Source organism: Antennarius striatus, chromosome 15 (genome assembly GCF_040054535.1).
Source record: "Antennarius striatus isolate MH-2024 chromosome 15, ASM4005453v1, whole genome shotgun sequence".
Lineage (NCBI taxonomy): Eukaryota > Metazoa > Chordata > Actinopteri > Lophiiformes > Antennariidae > Antennarius > Antennarius striatus.
Window position 1 is genome coordinate 11,688,057 of NC_090790.1, and position 21,510 is coordinate 11,709,566.

The 21,510-nt window shown below is 41.2% G+C and overlaps 2 protein-coding genes across 7 annotated transcripts; one reads left to right on the top strand and one right to left on the bottom strand.

Moving 5' to 3' along the window:
- The first annotated feature begins 4,833 nt into the window (after positions 1–4,833).
- On the top strand, positions 4,834–8,622 carry trim69 (tripartite motif containing 69). The gene is made up of 6 exons (XM_068334107.1): positions 4,834–5,732; positions 5,889–5,984; positions 6,180–6,413; positions 7,166–7,188; positions 7,268–7,383; positions 7,485–8,622. The coding sequence occupies exons 1-6, from the start codon at positions 5,091–5,093 to the stop codon at positions 8,027–8,029; spliced, it is 1,656 nt and encodes a 551-aa protein (XP_068190208.1). The 5' UTR covers positions 4,834–5,090; the 3' UTR covers positions 8,030–8,622.
- Positions 8,623–8,800: 178 nt separating this feature from the next.
- On the bottom strand, positions 8,801–20,227 carry LOC137608074 (bone morphogenetic protein 1-like). 6 transcript variants are annotated; one of them, XM_068334105.1, is made up of 20 exons: positions 19,949–20,227; positions 17,734–17,838; positions 17,481–17,630; positions 17,279–17,396; positions 16,805–16,983; positions 16,609–16,714; positions 15,622–15,746; positions 15,367–15,482; positions 14,955–15,057; positions 14,744–14,860; positions 14,552–14,631; positions 13,458–13,653; positions 13,241–13,366; positions 12,358–12,521; positions 12,052–12,232; positions 11,204–11,329; positions 10,301–10,428; positions 9,989–10,202; positions 9,538–9,788; positions 8,801–9,446 (listed from the first exon to the last, which is right to left on the bottom strand). In XM_068334105.1, the coding sequence occupies exons 1-20, from the start codon at positions 20,061–20,063 to the stop codon at positions 9,291–9,293; spliced, it is 2,856 nt and encodes a 951-aa protein (XP_068190206.1). In that variant the 5' UTR covers positions 20,064–20,227; the 3' UTR covers positions 8,801–9,290. The 6 variants fall into 6 exon arrangements, with proteins under 6 accessions (XP_068190206.1, XP_068190204.1, XP_068190203.1 ...); XM_068334103.1 differs by having other exon boundaries at positions 12,358–12,518; positions 14,486–14,631; XM_068334102.1 differs by having other exon boundaries at positions 14,486–14,631.
- Positions 20,228–21,510: the final 1,283 nt, after the last annotated feature.

Genomic DNA, 21,510 nt, shown 5'->3' on the forward strand with positions numbered 1-21,510 from the left:
ATTATTATTATTATTATTATTATTATTATTGTAATGAATAAACATGTGAGTTTTTATTGTGTACTGATCCCATTTGTGTTGTTTATGACAAATATTCTCAAAAAAGAACCAAAAAATGTGGAACAGGTAGCTGACTTTAACATTTGACTTTAACATTTTGACTTTAACATTAGTCAGTGCGCACTTTAGACGGTGCTTTTTATTCATCACGTGTTTTTACATTAATTAGAAATGTACTAGTGAAAGGGCATGAGTGCATGGGAAGCTGTTTCCTGTTCCCTAGAATATACACGACACTGTCTCCACATTAAAACCTCCTCATCTGAAATTCAATGAAAGTCATGAGGAGAAATGTTTTTGTTTTTTTTAGGAAGTTTGGGGGAGGGGGGGGGGTGCTGGAAAGATAGAGATGATGGGGATAAAATAACATTTTTCTCCACTGATTTGGGCATACTATTGTATGGATATATTTTGTTTAAACTAAATATATAAGTAAATCAATATATAAGTAATATACCAAATATGCCATTTCATTAGATTATGGTAATTCTATTTCCAGCCAAGGTATTGATTGAAAATAATATTGTTACCGCTGTTAAATGTACTGTCAACGTGGAAGATATCCAGTATTTTGGTCACACCCTTTCTGTCCTTGTGCCTCTTATCTTCCTCCAGGTCTGTCTTACTCCTGCAGACACAGGTTATTTTTAGCCTCACAAGTTCCAGAGAGCCTTCAGTTTCCTTAATGCCTTTCACACCAGTGCAGGTTTTAACTGAGGGTGTGTTTCAGCACAGATGTGCCTTTGTGTGTGTGTGTGTGTGTGTGTGTGTGTGTGTGTGTGTGTGTGTGTGTGTGTGTGTGTGTGTGTGTGCGTGCGTGCGTGTCAGCGTGAAAGGGAGTTTCTTTTATTTCTCTCTTTCCTCATAAATTTTGCATTTTTCTCAGAATTTGTCACAGCTGCTCACACGGATGGCTGCACACATTTGAGCACATATTCACACTTTGTCTTCAGCTGTGCCCCAAACATCCACAGCCTCCTATTCTATTCTTAAAGATACTGGTATCCATTTAATGAGGGATATGAGCATGAACAGCCCAGCATACCATAGAGACATGACAGCACAGTTTTGCTGTGGTTTATGCTCTGTGCTTGTATCCTTTTCCTCTGAGAGATAAAAGCAAAGTAAGAATATATATACAAGAGCCAATAATAAAATGTCCAAAGCAATCCCAATAAATAAACCTATGTAATAAAGAACTGATGTGCTTTTGGTTTCTTTTTAAGAAAATATAAACTCAGACTATATGTCTGCAGCCATACTGAGACTGATGTAATGTCATCAGCTTAGCACTTATAAAGCATCTTTGAAAATTTAACTTGATGATGATATTTAATTTATAAATCAGAGGATCGTTAAATTTATCACTGGTCATCCTCAGGGGATTACGAATGTTTGCTCCAGATTTGATGGTTTTATCTAACTGCTTTTTGAGACATCTCACCTGGAACCACCAATGCTAACCTCTTGATGGTGCTGAAGGAAATGTCAGGAGATCACCGAAAGACATTCAGATTCATCCTCTGGGGATGACTCATTCACAGCATCCCATCTCTGCTCATTGCAGATGATATTGTTCTATTTATTTCACCTCCAAATTCAGGGCCACAGCTCTCTGCTGGTACCCAGTTGATAGACAGATAGATAGTTGGCTGCTGTCTCAGGTTTGCAGGCGTGGTGCTCAGTTGTGAGCTTGTATCAGACCATCAGGACGACAGAGTTCTATTACCGAGATCCACCACTGGTCACAGGTCTGGATTTATGTGACCCAAAGAATACAAAAGATCCAAAGGGAACTACTGATTTGTAATCAAAGAAGAGAGTTGATTCTGGGATCTGATTAGAATGCCCCAGGATCTGCTGGAGGATTTCCCTTGGTAAAGCCTAGAACTCGCTGGAGTGACCACATTCCCTTATCTGGCCTGGTTTTTCTCCGGGAAGAGCTGGAAAATTCAATGTGACCCGACAACGGAAAATGGATGGATCATTCAGCAACTACAGTATTTTCTGCACTATAAGACACACTGAATTATAAGGCGCACCTTTAATGAATTGTTTATTTTACAATTTATTTCGTATATAAGGTGTACTGGAATGTAAGGCGCACAGGTTATGAGAAAATTATAGGCTTTTAGGTGCACCTTATAATGCGGAAAATACTGTACAGTGGTTGTATATTGTTGTGTGTGACAAGTGTTCCATATGGGATGACAATTTTCCTCAAAAAATTTGAAGAAATGTGGAGATACAACAACAGGGGATAAAACAGCACTGATTTTGTTGAAACAATGACATCTGGCAATTACTGTCAGCTTAATCAAGCACATTGTACTTGTTTGTTTGTTTTTTTAATATACTCCACCTGAAAAGAGTTTCTTTATAATGTTGAAGGAGCAGTAAAATATCGCAGCTTTATAAACCCTCCACTGCACCCAATTAACTTTTTTTCTGACCCATGGGGCTTACAGGAAGCACAATGAGAATTAATTTCAGCAGTTTAATTAACTCAACAGTCCTAATCCACTGATGTTAGTTATGTATGTACAGCTCTTAAAATTCTGTGACTACTTTTTCTATTATAGACCACTTAGGTTAAAAGTTAATTAGTCTGTATGGCACCACTTCCTTTCCACCGAAGCCTCGGAGCAGGTGGACTTTTTGATAAAAGAGTCACATTATGATTGTCATGCTTATGCTTAACATGAATTCCATGTCAGTGCATTAAATACATTGCATCAGATTTTTGTGTGCCAGGTTTTACTTATTTTTTAATTTATTTATTCAGTTTATTTTTTTCTTTCCAGACATGTTATATTATGACAGACTTCATTTTCATCGGTTCGGAAAACAACAGCAACATCCGAAAAGAAAAAAAAAAAGGGTTGATGAGTGGAAGCCATTGGCTTATAAGATTCCCCTCCCTGGAATCAACAACATCTGTGTCATTACAACACATTATCAACCAAATTCATACATCGAATGTCACATTTAGATTATTTTATTTCGGTACAGCGTCCATACATTTTCCAAATCTCTCCAGGTTTTGAGTGATGTCTACCCTCACACTGTCCTGCCCTCCCCCCAGCACCTGACTACCTATCTCTCTCTCCCCCCATCAACTCAGGGACTACGCACACGTCACTTCCCCTACGGGATTAAGGAGTGTGTAGAGACATTTACCATCCCTTATGTTTTGTCTCATACTTCGTGCTGTACTGCTTGTGTTGTCCTGCCTGTATTGTACTACCTGTGTTGTACTGCCTGTTGTACTGTCTGTGTTGTACTGCCTGTTGTACTGCCTGTTTACCGTGGGTCAGAGAGGACTGCAATTTCATCTGTGCTCTATGTCGTGCATATACAGTATGGTACACTTGACAATAAAGCTGACTTTGACTTTGATCACCCAACGTCAGAGCCCTGGCCTCCTTGCTTGCGGGTTGCATTTTGGCCATTGCTTCCACAGTGTGGGTGCAATCCTCTTTTACTCTGGTCTGTTATATTGCCATTTTTCTCAGCTTGCGATGCAGCATGAAAACTCCAAACCTCAGTGCTGTTTAGGTGTAATAAAATTGTATATACATTTGTCAATCTGATTCTCTCCATCTTCTATCATCCAGGGGATGCTTGACATGTTCTCATGTGTGTTGGCAGATAAATTCAGCAAAGACTTTCAGTCAGCCGGTTGGATTAAACTGAATATCTTTCGTTTCCGTTTCAGCAGAAACTAACAAAGGAGAAAATCAGGAACGGGGATAACAAAAATATATATTTCTAAGCTTTTCTGAGGGCGGCAAGCCGGCACAGTGAGTACCACTATTGTGTCACAGCAAGAAGGTTCTGGGTTCGATTCCCTTCTGTGCAGCATTTGCATGTTGGCCGTGTGTCTGCGTGGGTTCTCTCTGGGTTCTCCGGCTTCCTCCCACCTTCACAAACATGCAGTTTAGATGGTGTGATCACTCCAAATTGTAATAGAATATGAATGTGAGTGGGTTTTGGGTTTGCCCCCACGATGACTTAACATCTTATTTGGGGTGTACCTTGCTTCTTACCTGTAGCCAGCTGGGATAGGCTCCAGCAGACTCCATAACCAGCTGCAGACGGAACGATTGCGATTGTCCTGTCTACGTGAAGATGGATGGAGGTTTTGTCTCACTCCCACCTCTTTCATCATGTATGATATTTCATCTTAAGTTTTCAGTTCAAGCACCAGGTGTCGCTACTGTTTATAACTTACTGTACAGAGCAGCTGTCCTGCTGGATGTTTTAGATATTTTGATTGTACAAATTATCTTTGCATGAAGGGATTCTAACCATACAGAAATAAAACACATTGTCCTGACCTGTAATTATATTCCAGCGCATATTTGTGGGCGTCCTGTCACAGACGAACTCTCAACTTGTACGATGAAGGAAGCTCCTTCAGGAAAACAGCTGTACAATCTTTAACAACTGGATGGAAAAACAAAAGTCACAGGATGCCTGCAGTGTTTGTATTTGTCTGTGGTGGAACTGTCTTCCTGCAGGACTTTGTCTTCCTTTGTGCAAATCTCTTAATGGTCTTGTTTACCCTTCAGCATCAATGATTTCTTACTGGGCAGGGAGCACGGCAGAAACGAAGTAGGAAGTCTGTTGCTTCTCACAGACTTCTTGTCAAACACACTCAAAGTCACATAAAATGGATTTACATTTTTCTGTTCTTACTCTACAGCAGATTAAAAGTTTAGTGAAGCAGGGCTTTCTTTCAGCCGCTGGCCAGACCTCACTGAGCCAAGGATAGAGTGTCCACGGTCCGCCTTCGTTTCCTGACTAAGAAGTTACGTCAGCCTAAAGGAAAAAGGGGGGCACATTGAGATCCCCTCACTGTCTGTTGAGGATGTGAGGGGTTGTGGCTGCTTCTGCGCCACCCCCTTTCATTTCCCCACAATCAACAGGAAGGCTGGAGGCTAAAGACAGACACACACTCGGCATAAGGGAGGACACAGAAGTCCAGCTGTACAGTCTAAACAAAGCAAAACAATCAAGGCAAAGGAATGAGCAAGAATCAGAAAGAAGTGAAGAAAATCCAGACGGTTTATCTGCAGAACTTGGAGAAACTAAATCAGGGGATAAAGCCGGACAAGAAGAATTGGAAACCAAAGGAAGGAGATATTGCTGTGCAAACAGCGATGGAAAAGCTGCGACAGCCTCCCATAGGTGGAAAAGTCACCAAAAGCTCAGCACACACACACAGAATCAGCAGAGATCTGACCTGCTCCATCTGCCTGGATCTCTTCAAGCAGCCGGTGTCGCTGCCCTGCGATCACACCTTCTGTCAGGGGTGCATTGAAGGATACTGGACCGGTCCCAGGGGCCCAGGACAGGGAGGCACAGGATCCTGCCCTCAGTGCAGGAAGGTGTACCCCGGACAGAGCTATAGGCCCAATCGCATTGTCGCCAACATAGTAGAGAGCTACTGTAAGGGTCTGGAGGAGAGCGGGTCTGGACCATGCGTGACGGATGCTGGGGTGGCAGAAAGGGTTCCTGCTCCGGTCCCACGCTGCAGCAGACACCGAGAGGAGCTGAAGCTTTACTGCGAGGAGGACCAGGAGCTGGTGTGTCTGGTTTGTGGTCTCTCCCAGGAGCACAGGAATCACACGATGATGTGTGTCCAGGAGGCAGATCAGAAGTACAGGGTGAGCTGGATGCATGTTTAATTTACTTTATGGAGTTTATTTCTTAAATACGATGTTTTATGTCTGTTTAAGATACAAAACAACCCATTAAAGTGGATGACATTGTGAAGTTAGAAGCGGGTCAGTGCGCTGTGATGATATTTTTCTGTCTCGTAGGCATCTCTGAACGGCTCAATGGAGTCGCTCAAAGCCGAGCTCAACACGGCGCTGCAGTGTGACAGGGAAGCTGAAGATGAAGTTAAAAAACTCAAGGTGAAACAAAATGTTTCCAAAAATGATTTACAATATAATGCTTCGCTTGGAACATTTAAAAGTTTTAAATAGCATATTTCGAGGATGAAATTTATGTATCTGCTAAGGAATAATAATGTCTCTAATTCATATCACCCTATTGGTCACTAATCGATCGCTGCCGGGGACATTGATCACTATCCTCCACCTGTTTAGGAACACACTGCTGACCTGAAGCAGCGCATTGAGGCTCAGTTCAGCGACCTGCACCAGTTCCTGTACCAGGAGGAGAAGCTGCTGCAGGTGAAGCTGAAGACGGAGGAGAGGAGGGAGCTGATCCGATTGGACGAGCACAAAGCCCTGGTGTGTGTGGAGATCTCCCGTCTGCAGAGAGCCGTCCACGAGATCGAGGACAAACTGAAGGAGCAGGACCCCTTCGCTCTGCTGCGGGTGAGTTGAGTCACGTGAGCCTCAGAGATGATGACTGCACATGGAGTCGATCAAGATGACTCAGCTCTGACGGGGACTAAAGCCAGAAATGCTGACCGCTGGATTTTACTTGTTTGTTTCTGGGTTTATTTATTGGGGTGACACACACACACACACACACACACACACACACACACACACACACACACACACACACACACGCACACACACACACACACACACGCACACACACACACACACACACACACACACACACACACACACACACACACACACACACACGCACATACACGTGTAATATATTCTTCCTCCTCTTCTTCGAAACAACTTTGAAACAGAGTCAGACACTTTTACATACGCGTCCGTCATGCATACAACATGTGTGTCCATAAATAGACTGCAACATCAGCATTCAATATTTAACCTAGCAGGGTGTGTGCTGTTAAAGAGAGTGTTAAAATATTAACTCTGTTATAATAAGCAAACTGGAGTGGTGAGTGGAAACAGGATGTAGGCCAGTGATCTCACAGAGTGATCAGAGGGATAAGGAGTTTAGGCTCCGGCATGGGGCCACACTCAGGCCAACGCCGTGGGACTTTCCCCCGGCCACAGGGAGATCCCACAGGGTGGAAATGAAGGAGCTCAGACACTGATGTAATGTGGAAAAAGATTTCTCTTCTTTCAGATCCAACTAAACTAATTACCGCACTGTGTGTCCCTTTTCCGGTGCTTATTCCTGTGCTGCGACTCAGAGCATCAAAGTCCTCCTCCAGAGGTGAGTGTGGAGAAGAAACGCTTGATCCCACTTTTGTTTTTTAGTGTTTCTCATCATCTGTCGTTGTTATTGTTGGCAGACCGTCCCTGAAATTCGAGAAACCTACGTTTACACCACCCAGTCTGTGTGAAGGCCGATTTGCAGGGCCCCTGCAATACAGAGTGTGGAAATCTATGAAAGGAAGCATCTATCCAGGTACGTTACGTTACATAGAAACCATTGATCATCTGAGCACCAATGCGAATTTTCAAAGAAATTCTTCAACATATTGATCTCCTGTATTTTCTATTTTCTAGTTCCAGCTGCCATCACATTTAACTCCAGCACAGCCAACCCTTGGCTCAGCCTGACCTCCTCCCTCACCTGCGTGCGCTACCAGACTTTTAACCACACGGTGCAGGACAATCCGTACAGGTTCAACGCAGCGCTGTCCCTGCTGGGAAGCCAGGGTTTCACCCACGGACGCCACTACTGGGAGATCGAGGTCTACAGCAGCACCGTCTGGACGGTGGGAGTGGCACGAGAGTCAGTGCCCAGGAAGGGAGTCATCAAAGCTCTCCCAGCCAACGGCTTCTGGACTCTCTCCCTATCCTATGGGATACAGTACATGGCTGGAACCTCACCCCCAAAGGTCCTGTCCCTGGAGGAGCCACTGGCCCGGATCGGAGTGTACCTGGATTACAAGAGGGGGCTGGTATCCTTTTATAATGCGGAGAGCATGACACACCTCTACACCTTCAGGGAGAGCTTCACAGAGACGCTTTACCCTTACTTCAACTTGGGCTTTCTGGATAAAGTACATGAAAACGAGCCGCTCAAAGTTTTCATGCCAAAGATTTGAAAATATCTGTGACATATGACTGAAAGGAGAACAAAGGAGTACGGGTTGCTGAGTATGGAAAAAAACATGTTCATACTTTACGTCATATAGATTAATTGGATGTGTAACTGTGAAATATGCATTGCATTTTAGAATCAGTGGCCCAATGGAAACAGACACATCTTATAGGTTTGGGGTCTTCTTCATGACCTTTGCTGACACTGAAGTTCTTGATGCGTTTGCGCCACCTGTTGATCAGTGTGATAACATAAAACCAGTGAAGGGACTGAGTATTTACCCCCAGACAGAACCTTTGATTCAATCTGCATGTTTTAGCAATGTAATTTTATGGACCTGTCTGTTGTCAGATTAATACAAACCTGTTTTTTAATCTTTATATAAATAGAATTTTGTAATATGAATGACACGTTGAAACACACATTTTGAGTGTGTATCAAACCGATGATGCGTTTGAAGCATCGATTGATGCAACCTGAGTTTAATATTTTTCACATTTGGTGAAATGTTTGTAATGTTGGAGCGATCGACTTTGTATTTCCCTACAGCGACTGTTTACCTTGACTGATCATGGGCGACATTTTAATAAAAATAATTTTGAAAGTATGTCCCAAATTATGTTTTTATACAAAGTTTAAATGTTGGCTTAGAGCTGCTCCTCCACCCCCAACAGTAAAATCTGCGCTCTGTTGCACCTTAAATCAAGTATGAAAGTGATGTGGTAGTGTTCACAATTCACTGTGTGACACCAAAGAATCGATAAAGAGCACTAAGGAACCTCTTACAGTATTTTCATCAAACAATAAACATAAAAACACAGAATGAAATGCTCAGGATTCCTGCATAAAAGATCAGGTCTGGACAAAATGAGCTTTCTCATTATTTGGATTTATCTCCATTTTGTTGTCATACTGATCAAACCTTTAACCTCAGACAGCAAAAAGTGACACAGCTGATATTATGATTGAAAAAAACAACCCAAACTATATCACAATATGTACAGTTTATATCTTCTCATGGTGCTACAATGTGATCAGCTCATTACATTTGGTGCAACGGAATCTTTTTCAAAGAATCTCTGCAAACTAGTCCTTGCCTTTAATCCTACATTGTCTCTACGTAATGAGCTCTATAATGTGTAGTTTCGTCTCTGACGGATGTAAATGTGAAGTATTTTGGTTGGTGTCTGTGGTATCAATCCGTGCATTCGTTCCTCGTCTGGAAATGGGTGTGTCCCACAAAATGTTAGGGGTGAAGTCTCCATTTAGGTTTGGGGAAGTTTTAGCGAGTCGCTTGCGTGTAACGTGTCCTGGAACTTTGTGCTCGTGTAGCTTACATGAAAGCCTTTTTTGTTGATGCTGTCGTCTGAGTGAAACTTTAAAACTAAGGCGTCTCCAGCTGAGTAGACCTCCTCTGGGGCCTGACAAGTAGAAGAAGGTACAGGAAGAAATTTTTTTTTTAGTTTGATTTAGTTTAAACTGTGTAAACAAGGCTGGTAAATTTAGCCTCACCGCAGATCCACAGTATCGTCCCAGCCTCGGAGACTTGGTGTCAGCACCGTCGTATAGTTCCACGTAATCGTACCCGCAGTCGGCCTCTTCCTCGATCTCAAACATTTGGAAGATGATCTCCACTCCGTAACCCTTCTCAGCAAAAACCACCCACAGACAGTCAGAGCTGCTCGGGTAGTTGTTATCTCCAAACTGGGCATGAGAGTAGAGCTCTTTTGTCTTGACCTCGGCTTTAAGGCTTCCTCCACATTCTGGAAATTTGCAACCACAAAATTAGAGGGGTCAAAAAAGAGTTACTCATAAAAATGAGGAAAGAATGCAGCTTTCTAAACAGGGAAGAAAACAAACCCGAGGTTAAAATGTCATATTTTTCATTCTCTAGCAGTTTTTTTTTTAAAAATTCATTTTGCAGTTTTGTTTGCATTTAAAGGATTCTAGTTTCTTGACACACCTGGTGTATATGAAGCCTCAAAGCCTCTCTTCTGCACTGAGTTATCTGAGAAAAAACGCAGGAACAAGTTGTTGCCTTTGGAGATGACTGGAGATGGTTTTCTGCTACCGCAAAAGCTTCCCAGACTTGGCGCTCGGTCGTCCCGCCCATCGTAGACCTCTAGATGATCGTAAGCACATTCCAGATGCACCTCCATGTCAATGTCATTGAAAATCTGTAAAGAGCAACACATTACCTCAAATCCTTACTTTATCACAGTTGTTTTTATGTGAAAAATGTGAAAAAGAGAAAGAAATATCCCCGTGGACATACAAGTTTAATGCGATGGCCTGGCGTAGTGTTCAGAGACCAGGTACAGGCCTTCTTGCTTGGATATCTATCGGGCCAGTTGGGACTGCTGATTTTACCCGACACACTGTTCACCACATGATCACAACCCGCTGCACACGTGTGAGAGAGAAACAATGACATATTTATCACTAAAGGGTTGTCCTCTTTCTTCAAACCATGCTGAACACACCAAAATAATTTTCCTTAGTATTTAAAGACTGTGTCAAATGGTCAGATGGTCTCAGGTGTAGTAGGACTGGGTCTGACATCAATGCAGAACTATCACATAATAATCCCAGAAATCCAAATAACAAATCCCACACTTTTGGTGATCTTTAAACCAGGGGTGTCAAACTCATTTTCATCGAGGGCCACATCAGCATAATGGTTGTCCTCAAAGGGCCAGATGTAAATATATTGGACTAAAACTGACTCAAAGTAATGTAAATAAACGTAAAATGAATGTAATTACTCCTTAATGTTAAATAACTTGAATGAATGAATGAATTTATGACTTATTCAAGTTACAAATATTACAGTTGCATAGAAAAAATGCTTCTCTGTTTTAAAATAAATCCTTTTAATTTTTTAGGTTATGAAACCCACAGAACTCCATCAGTCAAGGATCAAACTATCCAAGAGAATAAATAAAAATAACATCAAACACAAGTTAGGACATTAACTTTGTTCAAAATGGTTTTGATGAAGTTAAAATGAGCTTAATTACTGTATTGTGGGAAATGTAGTTTTTATGGTCAAAGCACACTTTTGACCTACTTTTTTTTGACACTCTGACCTTTCATGCTCTTGCGGGTCACATTAAATAATGTGGTGGGCCACATTTGGCCCCCGGGCCTTAAAGCAGAGAGCAGAAGCCTGTTGTACCTTCCTTGCAGTCGTGCTTATCATCATGCAGCATGAAGCCACTGCGACACCGGCAGCTATAGCTTCCGAAGGTGTTCACACACTCATGCTGGCAGCCTCCGTTGTCTTTGGAGCACTCATCTATGTCTGCAGGGTTGTTAAAAGATTTGCATTGTGTATGAATGCATCAGAGTAGGCTGCAGAAAACATGCAGAGCATACAGAGTTAATGTTTTGGGCTCAGATCTGTTGCTGAGAGGAAGCACAGGGGGGTGTTATGAAACACTGCGTTCAGACCAACAAACCTGCCTCACAGCCCTGGGGTCTGCCCCATGGAAATATTTCTCCCTTTAAATATCTCTACAATTTGCATCCCCACATTACCCTCATCATGGTTCCCTGTTGTCACCAATATTCAAATTGAGATGGACATTTACTAACAATGTGGAGTAAATGACAAAGGCTATAAACATGATTTTATGATTAAAGTATTTACTGGGCAAAAATATGCAATTAATTCTATAGACATTTGGGGTCTAATTAAGCAGAACACACAGATATTAATATACTGGCATTAATCACTCTATTTGCTGATTGGTAATGACATTTTTAAAAAATACTAATTGGAGAGAAATAAACAATACAAATTTAAAATAACGCAAAAAAGTTAAACTAGATTTGAAGATGTTGTTTGCTTCTGAATCATTGTTCTGCCTAAGCATCACAAAGTTCCGGGCTACCAGCTGCCTGCATTGTTCCTGGGCTGGAAGGAGGCTTTTCTTTCTTACAGTATCAGATCTGGAAATCATATAATACACAGTACACATTTCCTTCCTCCGTTCTTCCTGAATATTTCTCTCCATGACTTACCAGAGAAGAAGTGAGCCTTGAAGCCCCTCTTGGAAACTGTGTTGTCAGACTTGAACTCAACTCTCATGTTGTTATGCTGGGAGGTGATGACCTCGGGTTTCTCTGCGCCACAGAACTTCCCATGAAGCTTCGAATCTGAGCTCAAGCCACTGCGCACCTCCACATAATCATATTTACACACCTGATGACAAAAACTGGAAACTTTCACTTACTACACAGCACAAAGAATTTAGCAAGCTGGCTGATCAAAGCTCTGCAGAGAAGGAATATATGATGGACAGAAAAACATCATTTTAATGGTCTTACATCGTTTCCTTCAATCTCAAACATATCAAACACCAGCGTGATGCAATACTGAATGGGCGCCACTAGCTGCCACACACAGTTCTTGTTGGGAGGGTACTCTCTAGGCCACCCGGGGGTGGTGAAGGAACCATTAAGCTTGGTAACAAACCCACCGCAGGCAGCTGCTGATAAGAGACAGAGAGAGAGCACGGAATTTAGTGGCAGGTGTGTGAGATAACACACTAAAATAACACTATACAACCCATTTGTGTCTCTTTTGAATCTAATATTAAATCACAACATTAGGTTATAATGGTAATGGAATTAATGCATAATCAGAATTATTTTGTAGCAATAAAAAATATGTGAAGTCAATAAATCATGAACCCAGCTGTCATGATTAGAAACATAGTTCATTTGTTCTGATTGAATTAATTCTTTAATGTAGCCCACTGAGAGCGGTTCTTTCGTGTGTGTTTTTTACTGCCTGTGGTTCTGAGAGGACTGTAATTTCATCTGTGCTGTATTTCGTGCATATATGGTACATTTAACAATAAAGTTAACTATGACTATGATATGAGCAGAAAGAAGCTGCAGGAAAGTAACACTGCCACCTTGTGGCAAAACAGAAAACAGGCTGCAACTCAGAAGAAATAATATGAATGTAGAATTTAAGAACCAGTGTTATCTGGAATGAAATCCACACAAGGAGTCAGTCAACGTCTGTCCAGCAGGAAGTAGAGACTAATACATATCAAAACTGAGAGCTCATAGATGTATGGATTCTGGAGTGAGAAGTTTCATTTCAAAAGGCTGAATATGGAGCAACAAGAAGCAAATGTTAAGCTTAGCTTAAATTGCATCACTCAAATGTTGTGTGTCCATGTTGTGTTGCTCCACTCACTTTCACAGCTTCGCCTGTCAGCTGACAGCTCGTATCCAGGTTCACAAGCACATCTGTAGCTGCCCAGTGTATTCAGACAGCGCTGCTCACAGTGACCGCTGTCAGGCGTGGAACATTCGTCTATCTCTGGCAAAGGATAAAAATGACAGAATTACTTTCATATCAACCTGTTTTTAAAAACTAACTTTAACTAACTTTATCTGAAATGACCCTTGACCTTTAAAGAAGCTGGCTGCAAACCCGGCCTTGTTGACCGATCCGTCGGACACAAACTTCAGCCAGAGCTGGTTGGAGCTGCTCTTGAGCGCATCTGGTTTCTCGTAGCCACAGAACCGACCAATCAGAGGGCTGCTCTCCGAATCGCCATCTCTCACCTCCACGTAGTCGTAGGCACAGCTGTCATGTCTCTCAACCTGCATTTGTGTGATGTTGTAAACTGTGATTGCTTTCCTGCGCTCTATTTCAAATTCCAGTTAGCTTAACCCAATGAAGGCATCCATATCAACATTTAATAATGGTGCATTTTACTTCCACAATAAAAATATTCTTAGGTTACAAATTTAGGTATGAATTCAGGCTTATTAGAAATGAAGTATATGTAAAAACACAAGATACAATATAATGGATTGGGAAAAAAACAGTTCTTTCCTAACTTAGAAAACACATATAATACTATTATTGTAAAATCCATGGAAAATAATGTGTACTTTTAAACCTGTGACTGACATTTAAAAATAAATTTGAATTCAACCTGAATTCAACCCCTTTCTATCTGCATCCACCGCACAATTTACTGGGATCTTTCCTATCAACAGTTCAACCCTGTCACACAAAATTCCTTAGGGAGGATTTTTAACAGGAAAAAGTCATGTTGAAGAAGATGAACAAAGAAATATACCAAGTTACATAGATTTTGTGCATTCTTGACAGACAAACAAAGATAACTATTATTATGTTTATGATAAACAGACTCTTGAAAACACAACAACCTTATTGGGAGAGATTCAAAATGTAAAAGTGTTGCTTTAGTTTCTACTGTTTCTGGTTTTATTTTGAAATTATACTTCTCCACATCTGTCTCTTGTATTGCACTTCCTGTCTTTTACTGAACTACCTTGTGCTTTTATCTCCCTCCTCCCTCCCACTTGCAGCTCATTAGCTCCTGATTCCACTCGACCATTTTGGGTTTTACTCCTGCCTTTTTATGAATAAATAAATAAAAAATCCTGAAATTTTCTTTATTACCTCAAATGACTGAAAGATGAAGCCAACATCAAAACCCTCTGCTACTGTAATTTTCCAGACACATACTTTGTTGGACTGGTAGTCGTCGGGATAATTGGGAGACTGGATCTGACCACTGTCCCGCTTCACCTCCCCTCCACAAACGGCTGCACAGGAAAAGTGAGATTCTGCATTAAACAGTAAGAAATGGAAAACCTGCTGCGATGGCAGATAATTCACATGCTCAGATTATTTCAAACCACATAATCCATTGTGTACCTTCATAGTTTACTGAGAAGCCTTTGCCCACCCAGCTGCTACTACTTCTGAATTCAATCCACAGCCGGCTGTCATTTGAGATGATCGGATCTGGAAGTGTGTCTCCGCAAAAACGGCCTATCAGGGCCAAGAAAGAGATCGACCGCTGAACGTTAGCTACAACGTCATGGCACTCAGTGCTGGTGTAACACAGGGATGACAGATTAATGACCTTTCAGAGGAGCTTTTCTCCAGAACCCGTCTCGGACCTCAACGTGATCGTACCAGCACAGGTTACTCCTGAAGAGGTCCATGGAGGTGAAATTTAGGACGATCTAAGAGGCAGAGGAAGCAGAAGGGGGGAAATTAGAATTTTTGCTACAATGTTCATATTTAGGTTAGAAGTGTGTAATATTTTTCGTTAAGTACTGAACAACATCAACATTTAACCTCTGACTGCAATTAGGTTTTGCATCAGAGCATGAATGTGTTTAGAAAAGTGACGTTAAATCAGTTTTCTGTAAGTGCTGCTCAGTGGTACTAATAATCAAGATCACCGGTTTGTCATAATTTGCTGCAGTTTAAGCTCCAGCAATACAAGGATTGAGTTGATGCAATTTGGACTGATCTTTGTGTCGTCTCACCTTCTCTCCAGGGGTGACAGAAATCCTCCAGACGCAATGAGCGTACGCCGAATAGCCGTTGGGAAAACCAGGCGAGGAGAAGTTTCCGACGCTCTCCTGCAAACTGTCTCCACACTCTGAAACGACCACAAACCACAGGAGACACATGATTACGCTACGATAGACGACAGACACGCAGTAAAGCTGTGGGATTTAGAACAAGTGCTTTAAACTGATTTGATTTTTCATGCTCTCTGCACATATGATGTATTTTACTTGCACATTTGTAGAGCTTGCGGGCTTGTGCAATGTCTCCTTTGCTAAGTTTGGTCCTCTGTCCGACAGGTGGCCTGACTCCGTTGATGTCATAACGGGGCAGGATGGTGTCCAGGAAGACCCCTCTGTTTCAGACAAAAGACGTGATTCAAATTTCAAGAAGCCTAAAGGTGAATAATATCACCAGAATACATTGTGTTTTAGAAGTTCAGATTAAGAGTGCTGCAATGACTCCTGTTCAGCACCTGGACACTTTATTGATTCTGCTAACCTCTGACTGGATTTGGTGTTCAATCCTGTACCATTACCATGGTGATGCACCCATGAATGACATGTGCAAACAGAGTGCTCTGAATGGGGCCATAGGACGGTGCCAGCCAGCTCAGTGGAGCCCGCTCCTGAATGCCAGGGAAAAAAGCTACTCCAGCCCGAATGATTCAACAAAGCCTGAACTGCCAGGCCTTTATTTATCTTGGCTTGCCTCCATGACCCAGACCGACAAAACAGTGATGGAGGTAAAAAACCAAAGCACAAAGTAAAGCAACAGGGAAACAAATTGCGTGAGATCTAAGTGAAAAAGTGACAATAAAGAATCCAATCCTCTGAGGCTTCCTTGTAGATCAGCCTGTAGTGCAGTGAGTAAGGGGATATTTTTCAATTAGAAGGAGTATCCAAAACTTTCCGAAATCTTGAACACCTGGTTATGCTGTAATTTCAAATTTAAAAACAGTTTGATCACTGAGGTCACCGTGTGTCGGTGATGACGGACAGAGTGAATCACCAAATGCTCAACATTCAAGTCTTATTCCTGGCGTTTATCCAGTAACTACCCCAGCGGAGCTGTTTAATGGCCTGTTGATTGAAAGGGTAAAGGGTAGAAAGTTTGCTAATCAGAAAAGTTTCACTTGGAAATTAAAAGCAGCGGCAGAAGCTTCAAAGCACACTAGATGAAGAAAGAAAATGCGTGATAAATCGTCACATTCAAACCTGGAGAACGTATTCCTCGCATAATGCATGATGCTGCCAAAGTCATAAACTTCCCCGAGTGAGTCGACCTCCCCCGGCTCCATCTTCAGGAAGTTGTACTCTTGTCCTAGTCATACAGACACAGTCATTGGGTCTAATGCAAGGATGCTCACGTTTTCCCACATGTTCATGTCAACAGACGTGAGGTTGACAGTACCTGATTGGATGTTGTCTCTGATGATGCTCACGTGCTCATCACGGTCCGGACGTGTGTGTTCATGCCAGAAGCCGATCACATGGCCCAGTTCATGAACCACAATACCAAACTTATCGCAGTTCTTCCCTATAGAGATGGCCTGAGGGCCGCCCCCCCTCCTGCCCACGTAGGAGCAACACCTGCAAAATCCAATAGACCAATGCAAAGTGTGATGTGCCACTCGACCCATCACTTTAAAAAGAATTGCCCAGGATTTAGTCTCCACTACCCAAAATTATGAGATATTGGGCTTTTTAGATGCTAAATGTTCCACTTTTTTAAACTTTGTCTGCACCCTTGGTTTTGTAAATACTATTTTTTGTGAGAGATTTTAAACGGTTAAAAGCTGTGCCCGAAAACATCATTGATCAGTTTAAGGACGAGGATAACGTTTAAGGAAAACGATAGAATGCCAAGATAGATAACTTGACTCACCCGCATGGTCGATAAGTGAAAACGATGTAGCTCTCTTCAGTGGTTCTCTCTGTGAACGTTACACATGTGTGTTTCTCCCAGTGACGCATAGCCTGACGGAAAATGGCTCGCTGACTGCCTGTCAAAGCCACAAATGGTGAGGACGACAATTCTTTCTGTCTGGAGCAGATGGTCCTGTAAGAACCAGCAACTCAGAACTCACCAGTGAAATTCCCACTGATCAGATAGGGGATGACGGCGTCTGGCCAGACCCGCTCAGGCCTGGAGGTGGCTGCTCTCCTCCGGCGATGGAAACCCCGCCGGTGTTCGGCCCTCTTACTCCTGACAGTCTCATTGGAAACGGAGCCTTTTACTGTAAGACATGCATGGAGGCTGCTTTGATTATCACACCTTTACCTGACCTGACCAAAAATGAAATGATTCCTAGAGAAGTCCACGTATTCCTGCTTTCATACCTGAGTCTGTGTAGTTTTTCTGGACAGGTTGTTGTGCCATATCACTGCTGTCTTTAAACAGTCGGAGGTCATCTTCATCAAGAGCAATATCTCCCCAAAAGGCGGCTGAGGTGAAAAGGTGGACACATAGAGATGTAATACACAAATATTAAAAAGTTTTATATAAGTAAAAAAGCTAAATGAACTGGAAGCTAAAAAATTTAACTAAAGAAACATAAATAAACATGAATTCTAATAGAAATAGAAATATCATTTAATTTTAACAACTATATTTTTATCTTTTTCAATTACAGTATTTAAAAGTTTTTTTATTGCATCTCCCGACCTCAGAATATGACACTAATTTAAGTTTGATTTAAATTTGTTAAATTATGATGTAATTCCACTGACTGACACATGATGTTGTTTTTTAAATGTAGAATCATTCTGCCATAAGTCACCCTGCATTCTGAATACGGTACTTCTCCAAATGTCATTATTATAAAATATATTCTTAGTATAATTAAATGTTTATGTGGAAGATAGTTCAACCTTGGTAGATGGCAACCTGAAGAAAAAGTGTAGCAATCAATCAACAGTAATGAGAAATCAAACACATCAAATGTGGGAATGATCGACAGGATAAAGTTGTGAAAAGAAAATCCCTGGTCTTGAAGCTGGAACACACTCCTTCAATACATGTTTCCTCTCCGAGGGATTAACATTTTGTTTCCATTATTACGGCCATACCTCCTGTATAAATCAACTAGTCAAGCAGAAAAGTCTTTCCCATTAAATAGCTCATTTAGGTGAGTGATGTAACAACCTTTGATAGAGCAAATGAAAGGACGTCGTAAGCCCTGAGTCAGCCTTTGAAGTGAATTCACTCATGCAAATGGTGACTGTAAATGACTGTCACCCCTGCGGTATGCACCCCATGCCCTGAAGCCAGAGGGATTTCACCGACGTCCAGCCTCAGTGACCTCTGGTCTCCAGGCAACAGCCTCGGAGAAAAGAAGTGGTGTGTTTTGGAAATTTCAAAAGTCACAAGTGAAACAGGGACTCAGACAAGCTGTATTCCACCTCGAAGTAATAGCTAGGCACTTTAGATGACGTCAAAAATACCCATGTCTTCATCTATATCTGTCATTTCATTCATAATTAACTGTATCTCTATCATCAATTTGACCAAAGGTACTGTAGAACCTTAATTTATATATAAAACATACTGTATTCATAAAATTTGATGCATCAGTGTCATAAAAAACTAAAAAGCTACACCTAAACTAAACTATTAGAAAACCAACAGAATGAATACGTCCTTTGAATCAAATAAAATGATTAATGAAGGACAATTTCTTGTAATTTAGTATATTTATAGTACAGTATTCTTACTTTTTCCATCACTGATTAAATCTTTACAAAGTCAGTTTGTCCCAACTTGGCAACAATAAACTTCTTTTACTTTAGCAGGAAATCCACACTGAACATCAAGAAGCAAATAAACGGGCTATTGGCTTCAAGTGCAGTAAAATTTGAAGAAAATGTACTGACTGTGAAAGTCTGTGCTTTAACCCCCAGCAGTAAATCAAACATGTCGTCCTGCTTCAACTGAGCCTCGATTTGATCTCGATTTATGGTGCTTTTCAGGCTTTTACTCAAAGATTAAAGTAGAAAATTGTAAATGCAAAATAAAATAAGTTATAATTTACTGGATGACTGACTCAGTGGTGTGATAGAATAAAATGCAGGACTTCATGTGATCCTTTAATTCCAGCAGTGGGGTATCACTAAATACATTTACTCGCTGTGCCATAGATAAGTAAGGTTTTGAATTGTACTTAACATGAATTCACACTCACCATCAGACTTTTATTTCTCACTTTTTTTTCTCAGAGATGTTGTTTTTCTTACTTTTGCTGCTTTATATTTATATTTTATTGAGAAAATCCTTCAATTCAGGACTGGTTTTTGAGCACTTTTCCAACGTTTTTAATGCAGTTTTTCAGTAAACATGTTAAAAATAAATGTAACAACAATGACATGAAAATGTTTGGAAAATGATGTGCTTTTGTTCTAATATAAGTACTTTTCACTAAACTGAATTTCATTATAAATAATTTTCATATCATTGAGAGCCAGGCCAGAATTTAACGTATCATAGGGATACATGAACAATGATAAGGATAAACAAAACGCATAAATGCATGTATAAATGAGGTAAAGTGCTCTGTACCAGCTTTACAGGGGTCCTTGTAGTCAGCTGCATCATCGAGGTCCACAGATCCCCAATCAGCCGCCAGAGAGACGCGCAAACAGCAGAGCAGGACCAAAAATGACAGAGCCTCCATTCCTCCTCATCAAATATCCAGCAGAGGTGAGGATGACGAGTGTCGATGATTATAGGGTGAGAAAAGAGCGTCAAAAGTTCCCGGACAGCTGCGGCTTGATTTAATAAAACACGCTGTTTTCTCACGTCCCCATCCTGCTGCAGTGATTCGCTGACATCCCGGAGCCAAAGCCGCGCTGACGCGCTTTTCAGAGCCTCACAACACACACACCCGTGTGTGTGAAGGCAAAGAGGTGCTTCACCTGCAGCCACGCACTGTACTGTATGTGCAAGAATACATAGCACATCTTGCATTTAGGAGCAGCGTGAATAACTTTAATTTACATTTTGAAAAATATGGGTTTATTATCTATAGCTTAGATTTTAAATTTACAGAAAATAGCCTATAAACTAAACCAATTAGTAATAAACTGATCTGTTCACACCGAAGTTGGCCACCCCCGACAATTTCCAATATTTCCATTTACAAATAATTGGATATTTGAATACAGTAATTTTGATCTACCAAAAATGGATGGACACAGTAATATTTCAAAAGTGAAGCTAGGTTTATTTGATTGACAGAAGATGTGCAAAATGCATCAAAACAAAAGTAGAGCAGGTGCAAAAACCTCTGCACCCCTGCCATTTCGTTGATTTAAATACCGTTAAGGTCTTAGGACTGAACACAAAATTGGCTTAGTGAGCTCATCAAGCCTTGAACCTCACAGACTGGTGCATCCAATAATTAGAAAAGGCATTTAAGGTGGCCGATGGCATGTTGCGTTTCTCTTTGAATCTCCTGTGAAGAGTGGCAACGTAGGGGCCTCAAAACAACTCTCAAATGACCTGAAAGAAAAGATTGTTCGACATCATGGTTTGGGGGAAGGCTACAAAAAGATAGCTCGGAGTTTTCAACTGTCATTCTCCACTCCGAGTAACGTAGGGAGGAAATGGAAGACCAGAATGCTGAAGAGGAAATGCCCTTGAAATATATGTTTCAACGAGACAAATGAAAACTTGTGGGCTGACATAAAAAAACACTGTTCATGTGGCAAAATCAAGAAATGCAGAGGAATTCTGGAACATAGTTGTCCTGGGCTGCAGAACCTGTTGATCAGGGCTAGAATTTGGTCGACTCCATGCACCACAGATGTGAAGCAGTTATCAGAAACTCTAGTTATGCAACTCATTACTAGTTTATGATTCTCAGGAAGGTTGAATCTTCAAGCATTTCTTGGTTTATAGAGCACATTTTGAGTTTATAAATAAAGATGTCAACAGTGCTATTGTTTAGAACATTTTGTAAAAGAATTATCAAATTCAATGATTTCATCCATTTTTCTTGCTCTCAAATCAAATGTGCACACTGCTGTTATTATGAACACAACTGTATACATATATATGTATATATATACACATACATACAGTATATATGTATGTGTATATACAGTATATATCTATATACT